General features: G+C 42.4%; 1 protein-coding gene across 3 annotated transcripts in view; it reads right to left on the reverse strand.

Annotated features, from left to right (window-relative positions):
* The window catches only part of LOC148014461 (Tetratricopeptide repeat (TPR)-like superfamily protein), a 139018-nt gene extending 121537 nt beyond the window's left edge, over positions 1–17481 (reverse strand). The window contains exon 1 of one of the 3 annotated variants that reach the window (XM_087666750.1): positions 17074–17479. In XM_087666750.1, coding sequence (XP_087522876.1) covers positions 17074–17286 — 213 coding nt within the window. In that variant the 5' untranslated portion in view covers positions 17287–17479. Of the gene's footprint in view, positions 1–17073 lie in introns of all 3 variants that reach the window. The other 2 variants (XM_087666749.1, XM_087666751.1) reach the window with 2 other exon arrangements.
* Between the last annotated feature and the right edge of the window lie 1946 nt (positions 17482–19427).

Below are 19427 nucleotides of genomic sequence, written 5' to 3' on the forward strand. Positions count from 1 at the left end.
CTATCGGTGCTTCAGGCAGGCAACGCTTTCCTGCCATCGTTGTGGATCGTCCTTGGCAGGACTGGGACCTTGCAGGCTGCTTGAGTCTGGAAAAGGCTTCTGCTAATCAGGTGTATCATCTTCTGATTAAAGATCACCATTGGCTGGCTGTGAAAGCTAATACTGTGTGGGGATTGCGGAAATCTGAGTCATGGTGGAAGGCAATTGTGATGGAAGGCTGGTTAAATAAGACCCCTTTCAAATGTAAGGTCTTTCTTTGGCGCGTCATGATTGGTGGTCTCCCTCTTGCTTCGGCCCTTTCCAAGCGTCGCATCTTCTCTCTCTCTCTCTCTCTCTCTCTCTCTCTCTCTCTCTCTCTCTCTCTCTCTCTCTCTCTCTCTCTCTCTCTCTCTCTCTCTCTCTCTCTCTCTCTCTCTCTTATATATATATATATATATATATATATATATATATATATATATATATATCATGGACCTTCACCCTCCATAGCTTGCTAGTTCATCTTCATGAGCTCCATACCCAATATCGACCTCATTTATGTAGCCATTGGTCAACTTTCTTCTTAAGAAAGAGATGCAAGTCTCATTCCTAGCTACAAACATCTGCTCCAAGACAACCAAGCTACATGTGAGGTTTTGCAAGTCCAAATGTGAGGTAGAATGGCTCTCGTCATCACTGAGAGTCAACAGCATACTACCCTCTACTCTCCCTTGTGCGGAAGGAGGTATGTTAGGAGAGATCAATGCGGATCAAACTTCATCACCCATGACATAATCTCATAGACTCTTAGCCATAAGGAGGTTCCGAATCATGAAACTCTGGAGGGACTAATTCATACCGTTCAATTTGTCCTCACTAGTGAGGATGCCAAGAACATCATTGTTAGTCCTTGCCATTGCTCAATCAAACAAAAAGGAACTTATAACCAAAACTTCTAGCATAAAAGTGATGTAAATGACCAAAATCTACTTCAAGATCCCAATGCAAACAAGAGTACTTCTTGTTCCAAACTATGAAGTATTGAATCACTGCTCTATCGCCAAACAATGGTTGTCAATGTCTCAATTTTCATTTCCAAATTGATCAAAACAACAATTAATGTTGTATCACCACTTGTAGTGTGCCTTTGAAGGCACAAAAGCAAAAAGGCCCAAATTTTTCTGCATAAATTTAGACAAATTGCAAAATGTTCAAAACTATTTACAGTAGTGACCAATGTCGATGATGAATCCCTAGACCTCAGCACCAATGGGAATCAATTTCAGCAAAAGCATCGAATTTCCACTAGGAAAGTTAAGAATTTCAAAAATTGGACAAGTCGGTTGAAAATCCCTAAATTTTTGGGTACCAAATGCTTAAGAATTTTTTTTTAATGAAATTCACAATAAGATGAGCAACATGGACCAAAAATTGCACAAATTTCTAAAACCTCCAAATTCAAAAATTAGGGTTTCTACTCTTCTAGGGTTTTTTAGTTTTTCTATACAGTTGAAAATGGCGAAGACAACCAAGATGGACCAAAAATTGCATAGATTTTTGAAACCCCCAACAATCGAGAGTCTACTGTCCAAGATTAGTTGGTAACATTTGTATTTTAGTTTATGTGAATTAATTACCTAATATAATTAGTGTATAATTAAGTCATTTACCACCCTTTTAGAGAAGAAAGTTTGGTTTCACATAGTCTCACATAGTACTTGTGATGCATCCACTTACATTCCTCATCCTCACACTTGTCTCTAGAAGGTTGTTCTTCAATCTCATAGGGTCATCAAAGACTTGGCTCTACTTTTTGCAATTCAAGGAGGGGTTGTCAACAAATATGTCAGTTCATGGCTGAATCTGTGCATGTTAGTGGGCTAGGGCACCAAGATATTATCCTGATTATTTAGGCGTTTTTCCCGGCATTTTATGATGGTCATTTTAGCATTTATTGCTGGCCGACCTAACATGATTTATGGGAGCAGGTGCCAATGTCTTCACAATCGGTGACTCACATTGGTTCTGTATTGTCTCATACCTTGGTATATGGATTCCATTTTCCAAGTATTTCCTTGTGCAATGTTCTTTTCTTTTGTAGTGTTTCTCTCTCTTTTCTTTGTCTCTTGTGTTTAGCAGTTTATTATAGCAGTTTTCGACACTTACATCACTGCATCCACTTCTAACATGGTATTAGATTGCAAGATCATTGTTCCTACAGCTGTTTTACATTGTTTCAGGTCTGAGTTTTGACTTTGTGTCTGCTGATTGAACCTGTTCTGACTGCTCTGACTGATTTACAGCCTGGGCAACTATCTTCTCATCATTTTAGGCTTGTCTCCTCAGCGCTTTGTAGACTGCCATTTTCGTTTTCAGCTTTTTGGGCCTGTTTTAGGGCTAGGGACCTATTATTGACCCTTCCAAATCTGCATTTTGGTGTCTGCTGCCTGCGTTTTACTGATCAACACCTGCATTTTGGCTGTTTGCTCCTGTGCAGTACTAGGCCACAATATTTTCAGGCTGGTTTGATTATTTTTGGTATGTCTTCTCACTTTGTGGTACACTGCTCAGATTTAGAGAGCGTTCATGTGCATCCAATTGTCGTGTTCTCATCACTACACTCTAGTTACTGTTGATCTTTTCTCTATGTGGTTTCTTTACTCCTTGGAACTCGTGCAATCCTTGTAAGTTTGTATTTTTGGCATACTTTTCTCTCTAAAGATCCCTTACCTTTCTTCATCTTGTCTGTATCCCCCTCATCATGGCTCCTCTGGCATCTCCTCCCGATGATCAGCATGCAAATATTCTTTACTCATCTACCAATGTTATGTTGGAGACTTGCTGTGTTCAACTTCAAGTTTTTGTGAGGATGCTCTCTTGGTACTTCAAATGTTCAAGTTTCAGAGAGGGGTGCCATATGGCCAAAGAAGAAGTCTCAATGCTATTATTGTGGCAAGAAGGGACACCTCCAGAAGGACTATAGGACATTAGTGGCTTTACGACAGGAGCAAGTGCGGACCGTGACGATGAGTGACGACTCTCTTGGCAAGTCTTCCTCTTCTCCAGGTCCAAGTTTAGGCTCCATCTATGTGGCCCCAACAAGCAATGGCTGCAGGGGCCTCCCTTCCAAGCTACTAGTACAAGTGATGGGGTCATCCCCCACAACTCTCCACTGCCGGAGAGGGAGTGTGAGAGGGTGGTGAGATGGGGTAGGTGAACCTCATCTATTGTAAACGCCCCGAACAACATAGTATGCTTAACAATTATGATATTCGCTTGTTTTCAAGATTTAATATAAAAGAGAATGAACACTTAAAGCTAAAAATGAAAATTACTCACAAAATTATAGCCATGAAAATGTAAAAGTAATGGAGACAAGATTGAGGGTTGAAGATGGGCAACCCCCCCCCGAAGGAATGTATTTCTGCTCAACCCAAGTCCCTTAGGGAAGAGCTCAGTTACAATCAACCTGAGAGTGAGAAAAATGTAATTCTCACTCTCACAAGATCATGCAAAGATGTACAAACACACATGCATTATCTATTATGCAATGATAAGAACTGATTTCTTTACAGTATGAGAGAAGAAAAAGGGGAAATCAGCCTTTCTCCATCGTCGATCAGCAGTACATGGATAGGGCTTGCTTCTTGTTGCTAAAATGGAAGAAAAAGCTCGAGAAGGAGGTGCTGTGATGAATTTACAGGCTTGCTGTCCTGTAAACAGCAGTGATAGAAGAGGGCATATGGAGGAATTTGATAATGGAGAAGTGGGGGATGATGATGGGGATGGATGGCGCCAGTTTCTGGCTATCTGTGGGTGCTGTAAATGAGTTTACAGCAAAGAAAAATGATGATGAATGAAGAAAAACGAGCTCTTATTTATAGGAGAGGGGAGAGCTAGTACAAAAGGGGAAAGTGGAGTAGCACAAGACAAGTGTCCAGCCACATGTCATGAGATGTGACAAGTGGTGGGACACTTGGAAACTTGTGTGACAAGTGTCTTGACACTTGTCTCTTCTCTATAGCCTTCCTTTTTGGGTTGAATACTGTCAAGAATAGAAACAACCAAATTTAGTAAGCACAGTCAGAGTACAGAACTTACTATTTTTAGAATGACATCCCTATTTTTTAGGACTAGCATTTTTAGGCTAATTCGAGGCTCCTAAATTTTAGGGACCTCCTAAAATTTAGGGATCTCCTAAAATTTAGGGACCCCCCCAATATGGGTGTCATATGAAAGCTTTTTCCGTGTACATTGCAAAAATGGTATCCGAATCTTCATGTGACTTTCATATGCAAAGAAATGTGCATTTCAAGCTTTCAGCCCACACATGCACATTATACAAGCATTTCATGATCATGCCATCTTGTTGATTGTAACTGTCTGTTCTGGTGGATCTAGCCCACACTTCAAGGCATCAATCCTTTCTGTGTGCGAGTCTAACCCTGATATGCGTGAGTTCTAGTCACAGGCGCCCAATCGGGTCATATAGGTGGAAGTGTGAACTATCTTTTCTCTAACCCACCGCGTGGGTCCACCATAACCTGTGACCACTCATCAGTGGCCAGCTTCAACGCACTTTTCTTTATATCTAATTAGTGCAAAGGAAATAAATTTAATAAATCATTATATAGACAAATTAATGAAAAAGGATACAAATTCTGTTTCTATAGAGTTGTGACATCTATATAGCTATACAGGTGCACAGGTTCTGGAGAGGGGTTTTCCTGACGCACCAACTAATGTCTAGCATTTTCAAATCCTGGACCTAGGATTGACATCCAGGTTTATGATGAGTTGGTTATTTGACACAGAATGGGATTGGCTCCTTGTCTAAGCTCACATGAGGGGACACTTTGGCAATCTGGCCAAAGGCGAGGAATCCATGGTCACATATGTTTAGAGGCATTTTTGACGGGATGGTCTTGTATACTCTTGTGAGACATTGTTGACAGATATTGAGAGCTGTTTGGAATCTTCTCTATTTTTAGGAGCTAGTATGATTGACATTGACATCACGTTCTCTTCGAAGCACCTTGGTGGCGGCTTGCGCACCCACTACTTGGGTATCCATGGTTCTACTCTGGTGGTCCTTGTTGTATGTACTATGATGGGACATTATCATTGTATATTGTATTGTATCAGATCACCCATGATCTGAGAGAGGGTGTTAGCAAATATGTCAATTCATGGCTGAATCTTTGCATATTAGTGGGCTATCCCACCAAGATATTATCTTAATTATTTAGGCATTTTTTCTAGCATTTTATGATAGTCATTTTAGCATTTATTGCTAACTGACCTGACATGATTTATGGCATTATTTTTGCCTATTTATTCAAGCTTCTCCTCCACATTCTTGATTCATTCATCGCCTAATTAGTTCTAGTGGAATGAGAGGAGTAGGTGCCAGTGTCTTCACAGCCAGTGACTCACATCGGTTCTATATTGTCTCATATCTTGTTATATGGATTCCATTTCCCAAGTATCTCTTTGTTTTTGAGTTCCTTGCGCAATGTTCTTTTCTTTTGTAGTGTTTCTCCTCTTTTCTTTGTCTCTTATGTTCACAAGTTTATTATAGCAGTTTTCGATGCTTCCATCACTGCATTCACTTCTAATAGGGGTCAGCTGACAAGAGCTCATAAATAGTTGTCTCTTGTAATCCAACCACAAACACTTTTGAGACTGCATACTATGTCAAATACTCATTCTCAAGGATCCATCACATCACCCGTAATGTTGCATATCTTCATAATATAATCCTTTTTTTGATGAGTGCCCCCCTCCCTCTTGCCAACAATTCCTCAACAATTCTCAACTATTCATAGCAAATTTCAGCCATTGAAAGAAGATAGCAGAAGATTTGCTACTATAAACCCTAACTGACAACAGAAATTAGAGTTTACCAACCACCTTGTGATCCATCCACTTCAATTCCTCATTCTCACACTTGTCTCTAGAAGGTTGTTCTTCAATCTCATAGGATTATCAAAGACTTGGCTCTCCTTTTTGCACTTCCAGGAGAGGTCAGCTAGCAAGAGCTCATAAATAGTTCTCTTGCAATCCAACCATAAACATTTTTGAGACGGGATACAATGTCAAATACTCATTTTCAAGGATCCATTACGTCACACGTGATGTTGCATATCTTCATAACATAATCCTTGATGAGTGCCCTTCTCCCTCCCATCCCCCCTTTCCTCTCCCTTTTTTCTACGTAGAGTTGGTTAACTTGAGTCTTGACAGCCAAGTTGTGGGTCGGAGCTCAACTTAGCAAGGCACGGGTTCAGCTCATCTCATAAATGCATCAACTCACCAAAGTTCTCCATGACTACATCAAGTAGATGGTGATCTAATTTGAGAACTCAACAATCAACTATTTGCATCAGCTCTAATACCAATAAGGATATTGTCTATACAAGAATATGTCACTCCTCACATAACCTGTACTATTGATCCCATCATTTTCAATCATCAATAGGAATCAATGTGAATGAGACAAGACAAGTAAACAAGACAAGAATGTTGAATTGCACGCCATCCTTCTTCCCTACATATGTGGCTTAGGTTTCAAGCCTTTGATACTCAAAACAACAAAATTAAGAACAGCACAAATCAAAAAATATGGCAAGCTGATTTTCTCCTTTTCAAGACCTTTTGCTTTTGCTAATTCTTCCACAATTTAGAAATCCTTACATGTGAGAAAGTTGCCTCATAGCTCCTTATTGGGAAGCAACAATGCTAAAGATACTTTGAGCTTGATAGGACATGTAGATGGAGAGTTTGTCAATAATATAAGACATTATGCAAAGATTCTTGCCTACAAGAAGCTACACAATGACATAGTCAACCTCCCATAATAGTTACGTATAGCCATGACCAAGCTTCTATCATTTGGGCCTAGTTTAGATAACCCTCCCTCTATTAGAGTTTGGCATTCCTTGGACAGTTTCAAATCTGAGCAACGTTGCAACAGTTTCTCCAAGTAGTCCAGGTGGATTCAGTCCGTATAGCGGGCGTCAATGAGCACAGTTTGCTGCAGTTGAACAGCTGCTGTCGAGTCGGCTGCATTAACCTGCATTATTTTTGGCATTTTTCCTGGCCTATTCATTGGCCCTGATTTCAGCAATCTCCAACAGCTATTTTCACAACAATTGATCTTATTTATCTTTGGAATACATCATATAATCCAGCCCGTAGGCTAATCCATAATCCGCCTGAAGGCAATCCAGCAATCCTCAGGGATTACTAATCCAAGTTTCCGCCCGTAGACTAGTATGTGGGCCTCGAGATCCAATCCCGAGTCACGTCGGCCTCTTGTACAGGACCCGAAGGAAGGCAAGGGATTTACGGCCAGAGCCCCCCTGGCACCCAAGCGTCCTCCTACTCCAAGTAGCGCCCCCACGAAGAGACCTCTCGCGACGGGTTCGGTCCACGTTCCCGGCACGGCTAACAACCCCCCTTGGATAGGGTCAGGTAGACAGTCGGGGGTAACTAATGATGCCTCTCTCTTCAAGCCTTTAACCTGAAGCATTAAGTATTTTTCCATCTTTAGTTCTTTGAGCAAAGCAATACAAACAGTGATCCTAAATTGCACAAACACAATCAATCCCCAGTGGTCATTTGTTTGGCCAACTGCTAAGGTATGAATCCATCTCTCTGAATGCATCTAGCATTCAATCCGGGATCAGTTGCGAGTTGGCAAGATCCCTCCAGGGTTTTGTTACTTGTTTTACCCTTTTATCCTTGGGTTAGAGTTTACGAGGCTCTGTGATATTCTGATAGGTTCTGTTGAGGTTCTGATTAGTTCTGATACCTTCTGTTTAGCTTCCATTTCGTTCTGATTTTCTTCTATATGAAGCATGGATTGATTATTAATGAAGGTTGAAATATTTTGGAAGTTTATTGAATAGTTTTTGATAGTTTGAAATGGTTTTAGTATGAGTTATGAGGATTTGTTGTTCTCTGATGACCTTCTGTAACCCTTTGTAAACCTTCTGTAGAGTCTCTATCTCTATTCTTGTTATGTTCTGTTCTGTAGATCTTCTGTAAGTGTTCTGTAGAATGCATGTGTGACTTTGGAAAAGTTTTCTAACTTTTGGAAAGGATGAATCTAAGTTCAAAAGAGCTAAAACAAATGGAAAAAGCAATTGCTAAAGACTGAAGAGAAGATTGGAGAGACAGAGATAGGAGCGAGATATGAAGGGTTACTGTTGAAAAGTTCTCGGCCAACCGGGACCACCCATCCGTAGGACGGACCCATGGCCACATCCACCGCACTTTCCTCAGGGTTGCTTTAGTTATCTAATTACCTATCACATTTAGTTTGACACGCAAAAACAGCTTCCTTAATTAGCCAATTATTTACCGGTTCCTTCACGTAATCTTAGCACTGACATAGAAAAACAATGTCAAACAAGTTCATATGTAGATATTCTCTCTCCACCCATGTATATTTCTGCATCCTTATACAACATTCTTCACTGCAGATTTTCTGTATTTCACTATCTCTTTCTCTCTCTCTCTATTCACTCTTTGTCTTGGTCATTCACTTCTGCATTGCTTCACTCTAACCTAGTATCAGAGCATTGAAGGACTGACCTAGGGTGGACCCATCTAAAGAGGAGATTTCAGCACGACACAAGGCTGTGAATTCAGCGTTCAAGTGCGAGCAGGAGAGCTAGCATCAGAACAAGGCTGAGGTGAGCGTGGGCAAGCAAGAAAGGAGAAAATTTGCTGAAGCTACTGCTGGTTTTTGCTGTTAGAGAAGGAAGAAGGCTGTGTTTTGGGCCTTCGAATGCAGATTTTACATTTTCATCGCCTCTGACGAGTGAAGGAGCAAGACCAGCGAGCAAGAGCCCTAGCAGGCTATATTCCCACAATCAAAGGGGGCTACTCTTTGTGTTTTGTGCAAGCATTGTAGGTGAAGATGTCTTCTGAGGCCAAGACAGAATTTCAAGAGATCATGGACAAGAAGGTGCCTATTTCACTGGCTCTTCCATCAAATCAAAAGCTCGATGGCGAGAATTACCACATCTGGCAGGTCATGATGCTTGCCATTCTAGAGTCCTATGATTTGGCGGAGCTTGTTAGGAGGCTATTCATCGTCCTTCTTCACAAGATGAGTCCCGACTCTCTTCCAATGATAAGGTGGAGTTGGCAAAGGCTCGGGCACATTGGGATAGACTCAATGCTCGCATTCGCTTATTTTTATTTTTCTCATGTATTGCAAGCGTTATCTCTTGAGCATTTGACGATAGCCCGAGAGATATGGCTAGAGCTTGATCAGATGTACAATCAAATGACCGTCATGAAGAGAGTTTCTTTGGAAATGCAGATGCAAACCATGAGTGTCACTGAGTCGTCTTCTATGCAGGAGCATATCCACAAGCTGAGGCAACTTCAGATGCAAGTTCAAAACGTAGGGAAGGTGATCACTTTTGAAGACATGGCAATAACTCTCATTTTATAGTTACCGCCCCGTTTCAGTGGTTTTTATTCCACCTTGATTGCTTCAGGGCGGTATGAGACTCTTCGGTGGGAAGAGTTGGTTCCTATGGTCCTAGACCAAGAGGAGCAATTGAAAGGGACCAATGCTTCTAAATCTAAGGCCTTGGTTGGTCAGTCCTCTTAGAAGAAGGGAAAGGACCAAAAGAAGGAGGAGGAGGACAAATCTAAGGACAAAGAAAAAGAGTCTACTTGTCACATTTGTGGCAAAACAGGTCACTGGAAGAAGGGTTGTCCCGACAAGGAGAAGAAGAAGAACAAGAAATCTTCAAAGGAATCCCAAGCAATGTCTACTCCCTCATCAACTACTTTCCTTCACTTGGAGATGGTTGAGGATTTAACCTTGGCGGCTTCTGATGCTGCGTTGACGGCCCCATATACTCGAGTGGATTGTTGACACTGGTGCCTCCTAGCACATGACTCCTCCAGCAAGTGTTGCTCATTTACGGCCTTCGCATGGCCAAATTCTCATCGGTGATAGTTCGTCTATTCCTATATAGAGATAGGGCAACATGCATCTTATTCTAGATAGACATGGTGGTGCCCATACACCCGAGGTACTTTATGTGCCAGCCTTGGGGTACCATCTACTTTCAATGCACAAGATTTGTGCCCTCGACCTTTTGGTCAAATTTGAGGATTCTTCTCGGATTCTTGATCGAGGATCGAGACAGAATCTTTCATCTAGTTATGAGGAGAATGGAGTCTACAAGTTGCGGTCTTCTTTTGCCTTGACTTCTCTTCTTCTTACCTCACAAACTCAATCCGAGCTTTGGCATACTCGGTTTGGCCGCCTCAATTAAAATTTCCTTTGGAAGGCATCCAAGGGACAGCTTGTTCAACTTCGAGCGGTCTTCAACACCCTTGGAGCTTGTTTCTAACAATCTTTGTGGACCAATGAGGACGGAGCCTCTTCGACGGAGCTTGTATTTTATGCTAATTATGGATGATTACAACAAGATGACATGGGCTTATTTCTTCAAGCTGAAGTCGGAGGCTTTCTCCAACTTTAAGGATTGGTTGCTCTTTGATAAGAACCAACCGGGCCAGAAGTTGAAGACCTACAATCGAATAAGAACCGAGATTTTGTTTCTAATGAGCTTGCTCGTTTTCATGCAGATCATGGTATTCACCAAGAGTTTGCCAATACAAAGACCCCTTAGAAGAATGGCATCTTGGAGTGGAAGAATCACATTGCGATGGAGCATCATCAAACACCTCAGTGTCTATGGGCTGAGGTTGTGGCTACGGCAGTTCACATCCTTAATCGTTCTCCTATTTCCGTTGTTGGTATGAATCCATATGAGGCGTACTTTGGGTCTAAGCCAGATGTTTCTTATTTCAGGGTGTTTGGGTGTGATGCCTATGTTCACATCCCAAAGACACAACCTAACAAATTTGAAGCGGCTTCCATATGATTGATGTTTGTGGGCTATAGCTCACAATCTGAAGGATACCAATTGCATGATCCTATTAAGCGAGATGTCTACACGAGCAGTGATGTTTGGTTGGTGGAAGTTCCAGCCTTACAGAGGGGTGAGGAACACCTTGTTTCTTGGAGATCCCGATGATAGTTGGGTGCCAGCGATTGTTCCTCTGGAGCTTGTGCCTCTTGAGGACTCTTCTTCAGATGATGAGCTTACTTCTCAACCACCGGATTCACTGATTGCTCCCCCGCCTTCAATGGACCTTCCAGAAACTTCAACAGGTGTAGAGCGGCAAGGCGAGATCCAGGCCCCTCCTCGTTGGGCTGGTAACACTCTTCGTAATGCAGGGATTGAGGGGATCCCTGAGAAGTGGCAACCACACGATGGCCCACGGCGTTCTCGAAGGAAGCAAGCACACCACACTAAGCTTGTTTACACTAATTACTACTCGATGACTCATGTCATGCAAGATCGAAAGCCCACTTCCATCAAGGAGACTTTACAACATGATCATGGCGGAAAGCAATGGAGCAGGAGCTAAAGTCAATTGAGAGGAATGGCACTTGGTTTCTTGTGCCGAAACCTCCTCATAAGAAATCATTGGAGTCAAATGGATCTCCAAGACCAAGTAACACAGTGATGGCACCTCGAACAAGCACAAGCCCCACCTTGTTGCTAAAGGTTTTGCACAGTGCCCAAGCATTGATTTCCATAACACTTTTGCCCCTACAGCTCGGATGGCTACTATTTGCGTAGTTCTTGCCTTGGCTAGCCATAGGAGATGGTCGGTCTATCAGTTGGATGTGAAGTCCGCCTTCCTAAATGGAGAGTTAAAGGAGGAGATCTATGTTGAGGTCTACAGTGTGCAGAAGGCTCTCTATGGCCTTAAGCAAGCTCCCTGTGCTTGGAATGAGAAGATTGACTCATTCTTCAAGGAGAAATTAGGGTATCAACATTCCAAAGCCGACCCCTAGTTGTAAGGACACACCTTAGGTGAAGGTCGTGTGATGTTTGTCCTCTATGTGGACGACTTGATTGTGACAAGTAACCATACTCAGATGGTCAAGCAGACAAAGGCAACACTTCATGAGCAGTTTGAGATTACGGATATGGGGCTTCTTCACTTCTTTCTAGGTCATGAGATCTATCAAACTCCGAGGGGGATCTTTATTTCCCAACAACGGTATGTACATGAGCTCTTGACTATGTGTGAGATAGAGGGATGCAAGTCTCTTACAACTCCTATGAACTCGAATTGGAAAGCTACAGCTTATTCCGATTCTCCTTTGGCAGATGCTACTCAGTATAGGCAGCTGGTTGGTTTCTTGATCTAGCTTCTTAATACCCATGTTGACTTATGTTATGCTATAGGTATGCTGGCCATGTTCATGAGTGAACCCAAGATAGTGCATTGGCAAGCTACTTAGAAAGCAATTCCTAGGAGAGACTCCTGATCTTGGAATCTATTATCCCACTGATACAAATCCTATGGACTTAGTACTTACAAGTTGGATTGATTCAAATTGGGCTGGTGATGTAAATCATCGAAGATCCACAATAGGTTATTGTTTTAACTTGGGTGCTCGTGCTGTTTCATGGAACAACAAGAAGCAACCAACAATTGCCCTCTCTTCGACTGAGGTGGAGTATCAAGTGGCATCTTATACTGCATGTGAGATAGTGCGGCTTGGTAGGCTCCTGTAGGAGCTTGGTTGCCAGCAGAGAGGTCCTGCTGTCAGTGCAACAATGAGCTTGGTGTCAGTGCAACAATGGTAGGCTCCTGTAGGAGCTTGGTTGCCAGCAGAGAGGTCCTGCTGTCACTGCAACAATGAGAGTTGTGTTGCCTTGGCCAGGAATATTGTATTTCATACTCAGACGAAGCATATTGAGATCCACCATTTCATTTGGGAGAATATCCTGGATAAAACCATTTACCTGGTCTATTGCAAGACAAAGGACAATCTTGTAAATTTGTTTACCAAGGCACTTTCCCAGGCTTTACTTCGACAACACTCCAAATCCCTTAGCCTTCTACCGTGTCCACGATCTGAGAGGAGGTGTCAAGAGTTGGGCATTCCCTAGACACACAATTTCAGAGATGAGCAACAATGCAACAGTTTCTCGAGGCAGTCCACATGGATTCAATCCATACAACCAGGCGTCAAGGAGCATGTCAAGATGACGTACCAACGAGACAGTAGGGTTTGCGGGGAGGAATACGGAGTGAACTCGGCAAACATGGAGAATAGAAGAGAAGAGAGAAGAAATTCTAATAAATGGATTGATGAAGATCTGAATCATGGAGTGAATGTGATACAAGGAAACAAGGGTGCCGTAGCACAAGGAAGATGATGAAGACAGCCACGAACCACAAACCGCAATGTCCTCCTAAAGGGGTGTGAGGGTAGTGGAGAGGCTGGAGAGAAAAGGTGACGAACTGAATGAATCAGTCGTAAGAAATGAATGAGAGTGGCCTATAAATAGGCATAATCAGTCTAGGATGGCGCCCCTTTTTGGGGCTACAAACCCTAAACGCAAAACGCAAAAACGCAAACTGCGGATGAAGGGTTTCTCAACACCCCCTCTCAGGCCCACAAAGGGAAACAAGAGAAGAGTGAGGTGGAGATGCAATGCTTATGCAACAGGTGCCACTTGGACAGTGTCCCTCATGGGAAAATTGTTCACTTGCCCAAGCGCCCTAGTACAAAGATGATGAAAATATGCAATGCATAGAAGGAATGTCGGACTTTGTGTGGTACCGAGAACCATGAGAATATGCCCGTACTCGATCTCGGGAGGTGGCTCCATGCTGACCAAGGGACGAAGGCAAGAAGAAGAGGAGGAAGAAGATGTAGAGAATTCCCAAGTTCCAAGATTTCTACTGAAAAGGGAACCTGCAGTAAAGAATAGTAGACAGAGTAAACTAGAGAACCTGAAACTCAACCTCGGGATACGAAGGCCTCGTCACGAAGTCGCAGCTGAACCTCCGAGGTCCCGATCTAGGTGGCACCTAAAGATTCGGGATATCAATAGAAGAGATGACTTGTCGAAGACAACCATCCTAAGAAAGTAGAGAATGGGTGAATAACTTCATGTGGAGTAGGTTCCCCCTTTGAGGTGGAAGTGGAGGGACCCCCGCTGAAGTCAAAGAAGTAGATGATGCCTCCTCTGAGGGCAAAAGAAATAACATCCCCCTCTAAATCCCCCGCTGAAGTAGATAGGGAATCCAAAAACTCATGGATCACACACTCCGAAATGTCTGATGACGAAGGAAGTACCGCTGGTCGTGCTGAAGAAGGTATCTAGGGTGCCGAAGAGCTCCCAGAGATGGCCTCTCAAACCTGAGTAGTCAAGGGTGGAGAAGGGTGGGGCTTAGAATGAGCAAGAGGTAGGCAACAGTCGCTGTCTCTCAGTGGAGCAAATTGGGTAGCCGAAGAAGAGAAAGACGTCGAGCAGCCACTGTCTCTCGAAGGAGCAGACTGACGAGGAGACGGTATCAAACAATCATTGTCTCTCGATGGAGCGGACTGCAAATCCGTAGGTCGTGGAAGCCACTGTACTTGAAAATAAGTGGGAGAAGACTGCCGCTGGAATTGCGACGATCTTCAAGAGGTTGTAGCGCCAATCGATCCTCCATGTGCTCGAAAGAACTTAGTGCGCATCAGATGCGTCTTATTGCCTTGAGCATAGTACTCTGATAGCTGATGCAAAACGTTCTCTATGGCCAAGAAAGGAGAGGTGGCACAAGAAGTGCCTGGTGGAATACGCATACACTCCCGGGGGGTAGAAAGCAAGGGTCGAAGTCGGCAAGCATTGGTGGTGTATCCAGTGATGCCACGGTAGGAGCACCTAGTAGTCTTGTCATCTGTTGATAAAGAAGCCATGGATATCAATATGCCTTGTTAAAGAAGGAAGAGGTCAGCCACAATGAACCACAAACCGCAATGTCCGCTTCAAGGGGGGTCAGGGCAGTGTAAAGCATGACCACAATGTCCGCCTCAAGGGGTGGGGGGGCAGTGGAGGACTGGAAGTGAGTTGCCAGTGGGAGGAGGATGCGACCAGCAGTAAGAGATTGCAACCAATAAAAAAACGCAGGTGAGGAGAGAGAAAGAATAAAAACGCAGACAGCATGTGAGAGAAAGACTAAAAACGTAGACAAGACAGCCTGCAGGAGAGAGAAAGACTAAAAATGCAGACAACAGGAGAGAAAAAGACTAAAAACACAGGCAACAGGACTGTGATGAAGTGGCAAGCTGTACGGCAACAGGTTTGCACAAGAACAACAATTGCCTAGCTGGAATCAGCTCCAAACTGCATGAAGAGGGCTGGAAATTAGGCGCCAACTGATGGAGACAGCAATGGATAGCTTTGATTAAGATGTCCTCCGCGAACAGGGTGTGGACAACAAGCTGAAACACCTGAAATCTGCAAAAGCGAGATTATTTTCTGAATGGAGAGTGAACAGCAACAATCGCTTTGCTGTAAACAGCTGCAAACTGCGGGTGGAAGGCTGGAAACAGACGTCAAACTGTAGATGACAGCAAGGGACAGCTGAGACTGCGATGTGCTCCGTAAAAGGGGTGTGGGCAGCAAGCTAAAAACACCTGAAAACTTGAAAAAATGAGATGTTGATGCAACGGAAGAAGAATTCAACTCTGATACCATGTCAAAAGATGACGTACCAGCGAGACAGTAGGACTTGAGGGGAGAAACACGGAGTGAACTTAGCAAACATGGAGAACAGAAGAGAAAAGAGAAAAAATTCCGATAAATGGAATGATAAAGATCTGAATCATGGAGTGAATGTGATACAAGGGAACAAGGGTGCCGTAGCACAAGGAAGATGATGAAGACAGCCACGAACCACGAACCGCAATATCCTCCTGAAGGAGTGTGAGGATAGTGGAGAGACTGGAGAGAAGAGGTGACGAACTAAATGAATCAACCGTAAGGAATGAATGAGAGAGTGGCCTGTAAATAGGCACAGTCAGTCTAGGATGGCGCCCCTTTTTGGAGCGACAAACCCTAAACGCAAAACGCAAAAACACAAAAACACAAACTGCGGGTGAAGACTAAAAGATTTCTCAACAGAGCATGGGTGCCACATGGCACAGTCGGCCAGCTTGTTGCAATCAAATAGCTGCTGTACAATCGACTGCATTAACTTGCATTATTTTTGGCATTTTTCCTGGTCTATTTATTGGCCTCGGGGTTGACGAGACTGAGATCTGCGGGGTGGAGACTTCAAGTTCCAACCATAGAGACTGCCCTCGGGGCTGACGAGACTGATATCTTCGGGGTGGAGACATACGCAAATATCCTCTCTGCACCTGCGTATATTTTTGTATCCTTATATATCATTCTTCGCTGCAAATTTTCTACGTTTAACTATCTCTTTCTCTCTCTGTCTCTTCACTCTTTGTCTTGGTCATTCCCTTCCGCATTGCTTCACTCTAACAACCTCAAAGTGGCCAAATGAAACAAATCCATTCTCCAAATGCAAAGAAGCATCGCTCATGTGCACATTTGCACGTATCTTATTTAAGTGTGGAAAGTATCAACCCGATAAATGCATCGCTATTGTTAGATTGAATAGTTAAAATAAAAGCTTGATTAATTGGTGCTTTCTTACTATTATGCTGCAAATAAGAAGAAAAAATAGTCTCAACTAAAGGAGTGCATACTCTGCACACTAACTTAAGGAGGGTGGACAAATGTATGCAAGTATTGAGTAGACCTAGTTGCTATTGGAGGGAATTCGGAACACCAGCGAGTGCATTCAAGCGAGGCACGGAAGTTATAAAAACTGCTCTTGCAGCTAACTAAGAATAATCAGTCAAGGGCCAAAGCGACAAGTACAAAGTGTACTAAGCTATACATCCTCTGACTGAAGTGCCAACTGACTGAGGCAGACACCTTAGAGACTGCTACCCTCCCCCATGTAAATGGTAAGGAGTTCATCCATACCACATGAAAAAAATCCCACCAATCCCTTGGAGCTTTAGCTTGCACACATTATGGTCTAATTTTTCCCTTTGAGAACACAACGTGAAACTTGTAAGAAGCCACCGAGGTTCTCCTATCGTCTGCAGGTGTTATGAAAGCTGTAACGAATCAAAGCAACATCTTGAGATTGTTTTGACAGTCCAAGGAGACTCACAGCGCGCTCCAGGTGGCTTTTGGCGTGCGTGACATTGTCAGTGTGGTTGAGAAGCAGAGTGGCGATGCGAAGGCGAGTCTTAACCTCCACAATGGGCAGGAAAGAGACGTGGCTTTGGCAGATGGCCTCCAAACACTTGACCGCCTGCGCCACGCACCCGCTCTCCTCGAAGCGCTCTGCTAAAGACCACAGGCCCTCCGCCACAACTTCCATAGCTCGCGGCGTCAGGACCAGAAAACTTGAATAAAACGTTGCTCTTCTGTAAGCTTACTCTCCCATTTCGGCGACATAGACACACAGTCACAAGTAAAAGGTTTTTACTCTAACGAATGTATGGCGACTTTTTGCAGCCACGAAGCCTTTCGCACGGGCCACATGGAATAGCACAAATGAGGCACCCATTCCCTAACTCCGCCATCCCATAGCCTATTATTAAGGTGCCAAGCCCCCATACAGGTGAGGCAAATTAAGACTGACTCATCTCTCGGAATCAAACTCAGCCAAGGTAACCACGAAACATGTTCCAGTGACAACGTTTAAATAAATATTGGTGTCACGTCTTTAGTGATAAGACACACACCCATTAATAATAGTAACTCTTCTAGGTATTTGGATTCACACCCTCGTCCGGTGCTTCCCAACGCCACTGCCGTCTACTCTACATATCAACTGAAGCATTCACAATTGTTAAAAATAATTAAATAAAATCTAACAAAAGTGAATACCTAACAGTCTTCAGCTACAAAATAATTAAATAGGTTGGAACTCTGTCTTTACCTTAATTTAATTTGAGTGCACACTCTAAACTTGTAAATATCCATTAATTTAGTATGTATTTTATGGAATCACCCATGTGCATATTAAATTAATATGATGCCCAAAAAGGACAAGCATCCCCGACCATCAACTTCTCGTACAATGAATCCTCATTGTGTACGAGCCCCGGCAATAATAATTTTAAGGAATCCACCGAAAAACCTTACAGAATCTACCATGGAATATGCCTCATGGCATCATACCCCAAGGCTGGGATAGCAATTATCCTCAATTACTATTAGCTCAATGTGGAGTCAGTACTGAGGGATAAGGACTTGTCACGGGCATTCATCCATTGGGCCTCTTTAAGATTATGGTTTTTAAACTTAACCAAATATCTAGAATATCTACGGCTAGTTCTAGTGGTCATAAAGTCAGTGTCTAGAAAAGTTTCAGGTTCAAGGATTTCAGTTTCTTCTTCTAACAAACTGATATGAAAAGTATTATGGATCTTCCAATGTTTGAGTAGTTCTAATTTAAATGCATTGTCATTGATCTTGTAAATTATTTTGAAAGGTCTATAAAACCTAGATGCTAATTTAACAATAAGGTGTTTCTTAATACTTTTCAATCTTCTCTTTTCAATGCATAACCAAACATAATCACCAACATTGAAACTCATAGCTTTTCTTTTCTTATTAGCTTGTTTAGTGTATGATTGTTGGGCTTTCGCAATCATATCTTTAACTTGAGCAAAAATAGTAGCATGCATATTAGAAATATCATTAGCAACTTTAACTTTATTCGATAATGATATGACAAGTGTAGGCAATCTATGTCCATAAATGATTTCAAAGGGTGCTTTACAAGTAGCTATGTGTGGTGTATTATTGTATGCAAATTGAAGTAAATGTAAATGTGTGTCCCATGTTTGTGGTTTTAAAATTGCGTGCACGCAAAAGATCTAGCATTATACTATTAGTAGCTTATGTTTGCCTATTGGTTTCAGAATGGAATGCATATGAGAAATCAATCTTAATATCCAAATTAGCAAACAAAGTGGTCCAAAAATTATTACAAAATCTAGAAACACGATCAAATTTAATAACTTTTACCACACCATGATTAGTAAAAACAGTCTTCAAAAACATTTGTGCAGCTTGAGATGTAGTTAATGTTTTCTTGTATGGTAGAGAATATGCTTGTTTACTAAATCGATCTACTATAGTCCAAATCATATCATGATTAGCTTGTGTATTAAGCAAACCAATTATAAAATCTACTGAAAAATGTTTCCATGAACGGTCAGAAATTGATAAAGGCATTAACAAACCATATTACTTACCATAGTGTCGCTTGACTCTTTGGCAAATTAAACACTCAAAAACAAAGTTAAAAACATTAGATTCCATTTGCGACCGGTAAAAATCTTCAACCAATGTTCTTAAAGTGAAAATAATACCTTTATGACCTGGATATGGATGACAATGAATTTCGTGTAATACAAATGTTCTAAATTGAATAGTGACACACAATCTTTTCTCATAAAACATAAATCCATCTGAATAAGATAAAAAATCAATTGGAATCCAGTTATT

This window comes from Lygodium microphyllum, chromosome 25 (genome assembly GCF_053477565.2).
Source record: "Lygodium microphyllum isolate KBCC chromosome 25, Lygodium_microphyllum_v1.1.10, whole genome shotgun sequence".
NCBI lineage: Eukaryota > Viridiplantae > Streptophyta > Polypodiopsida > Schizaeales > Lygodiaceae > Lygodium > Lygodium microphyllum.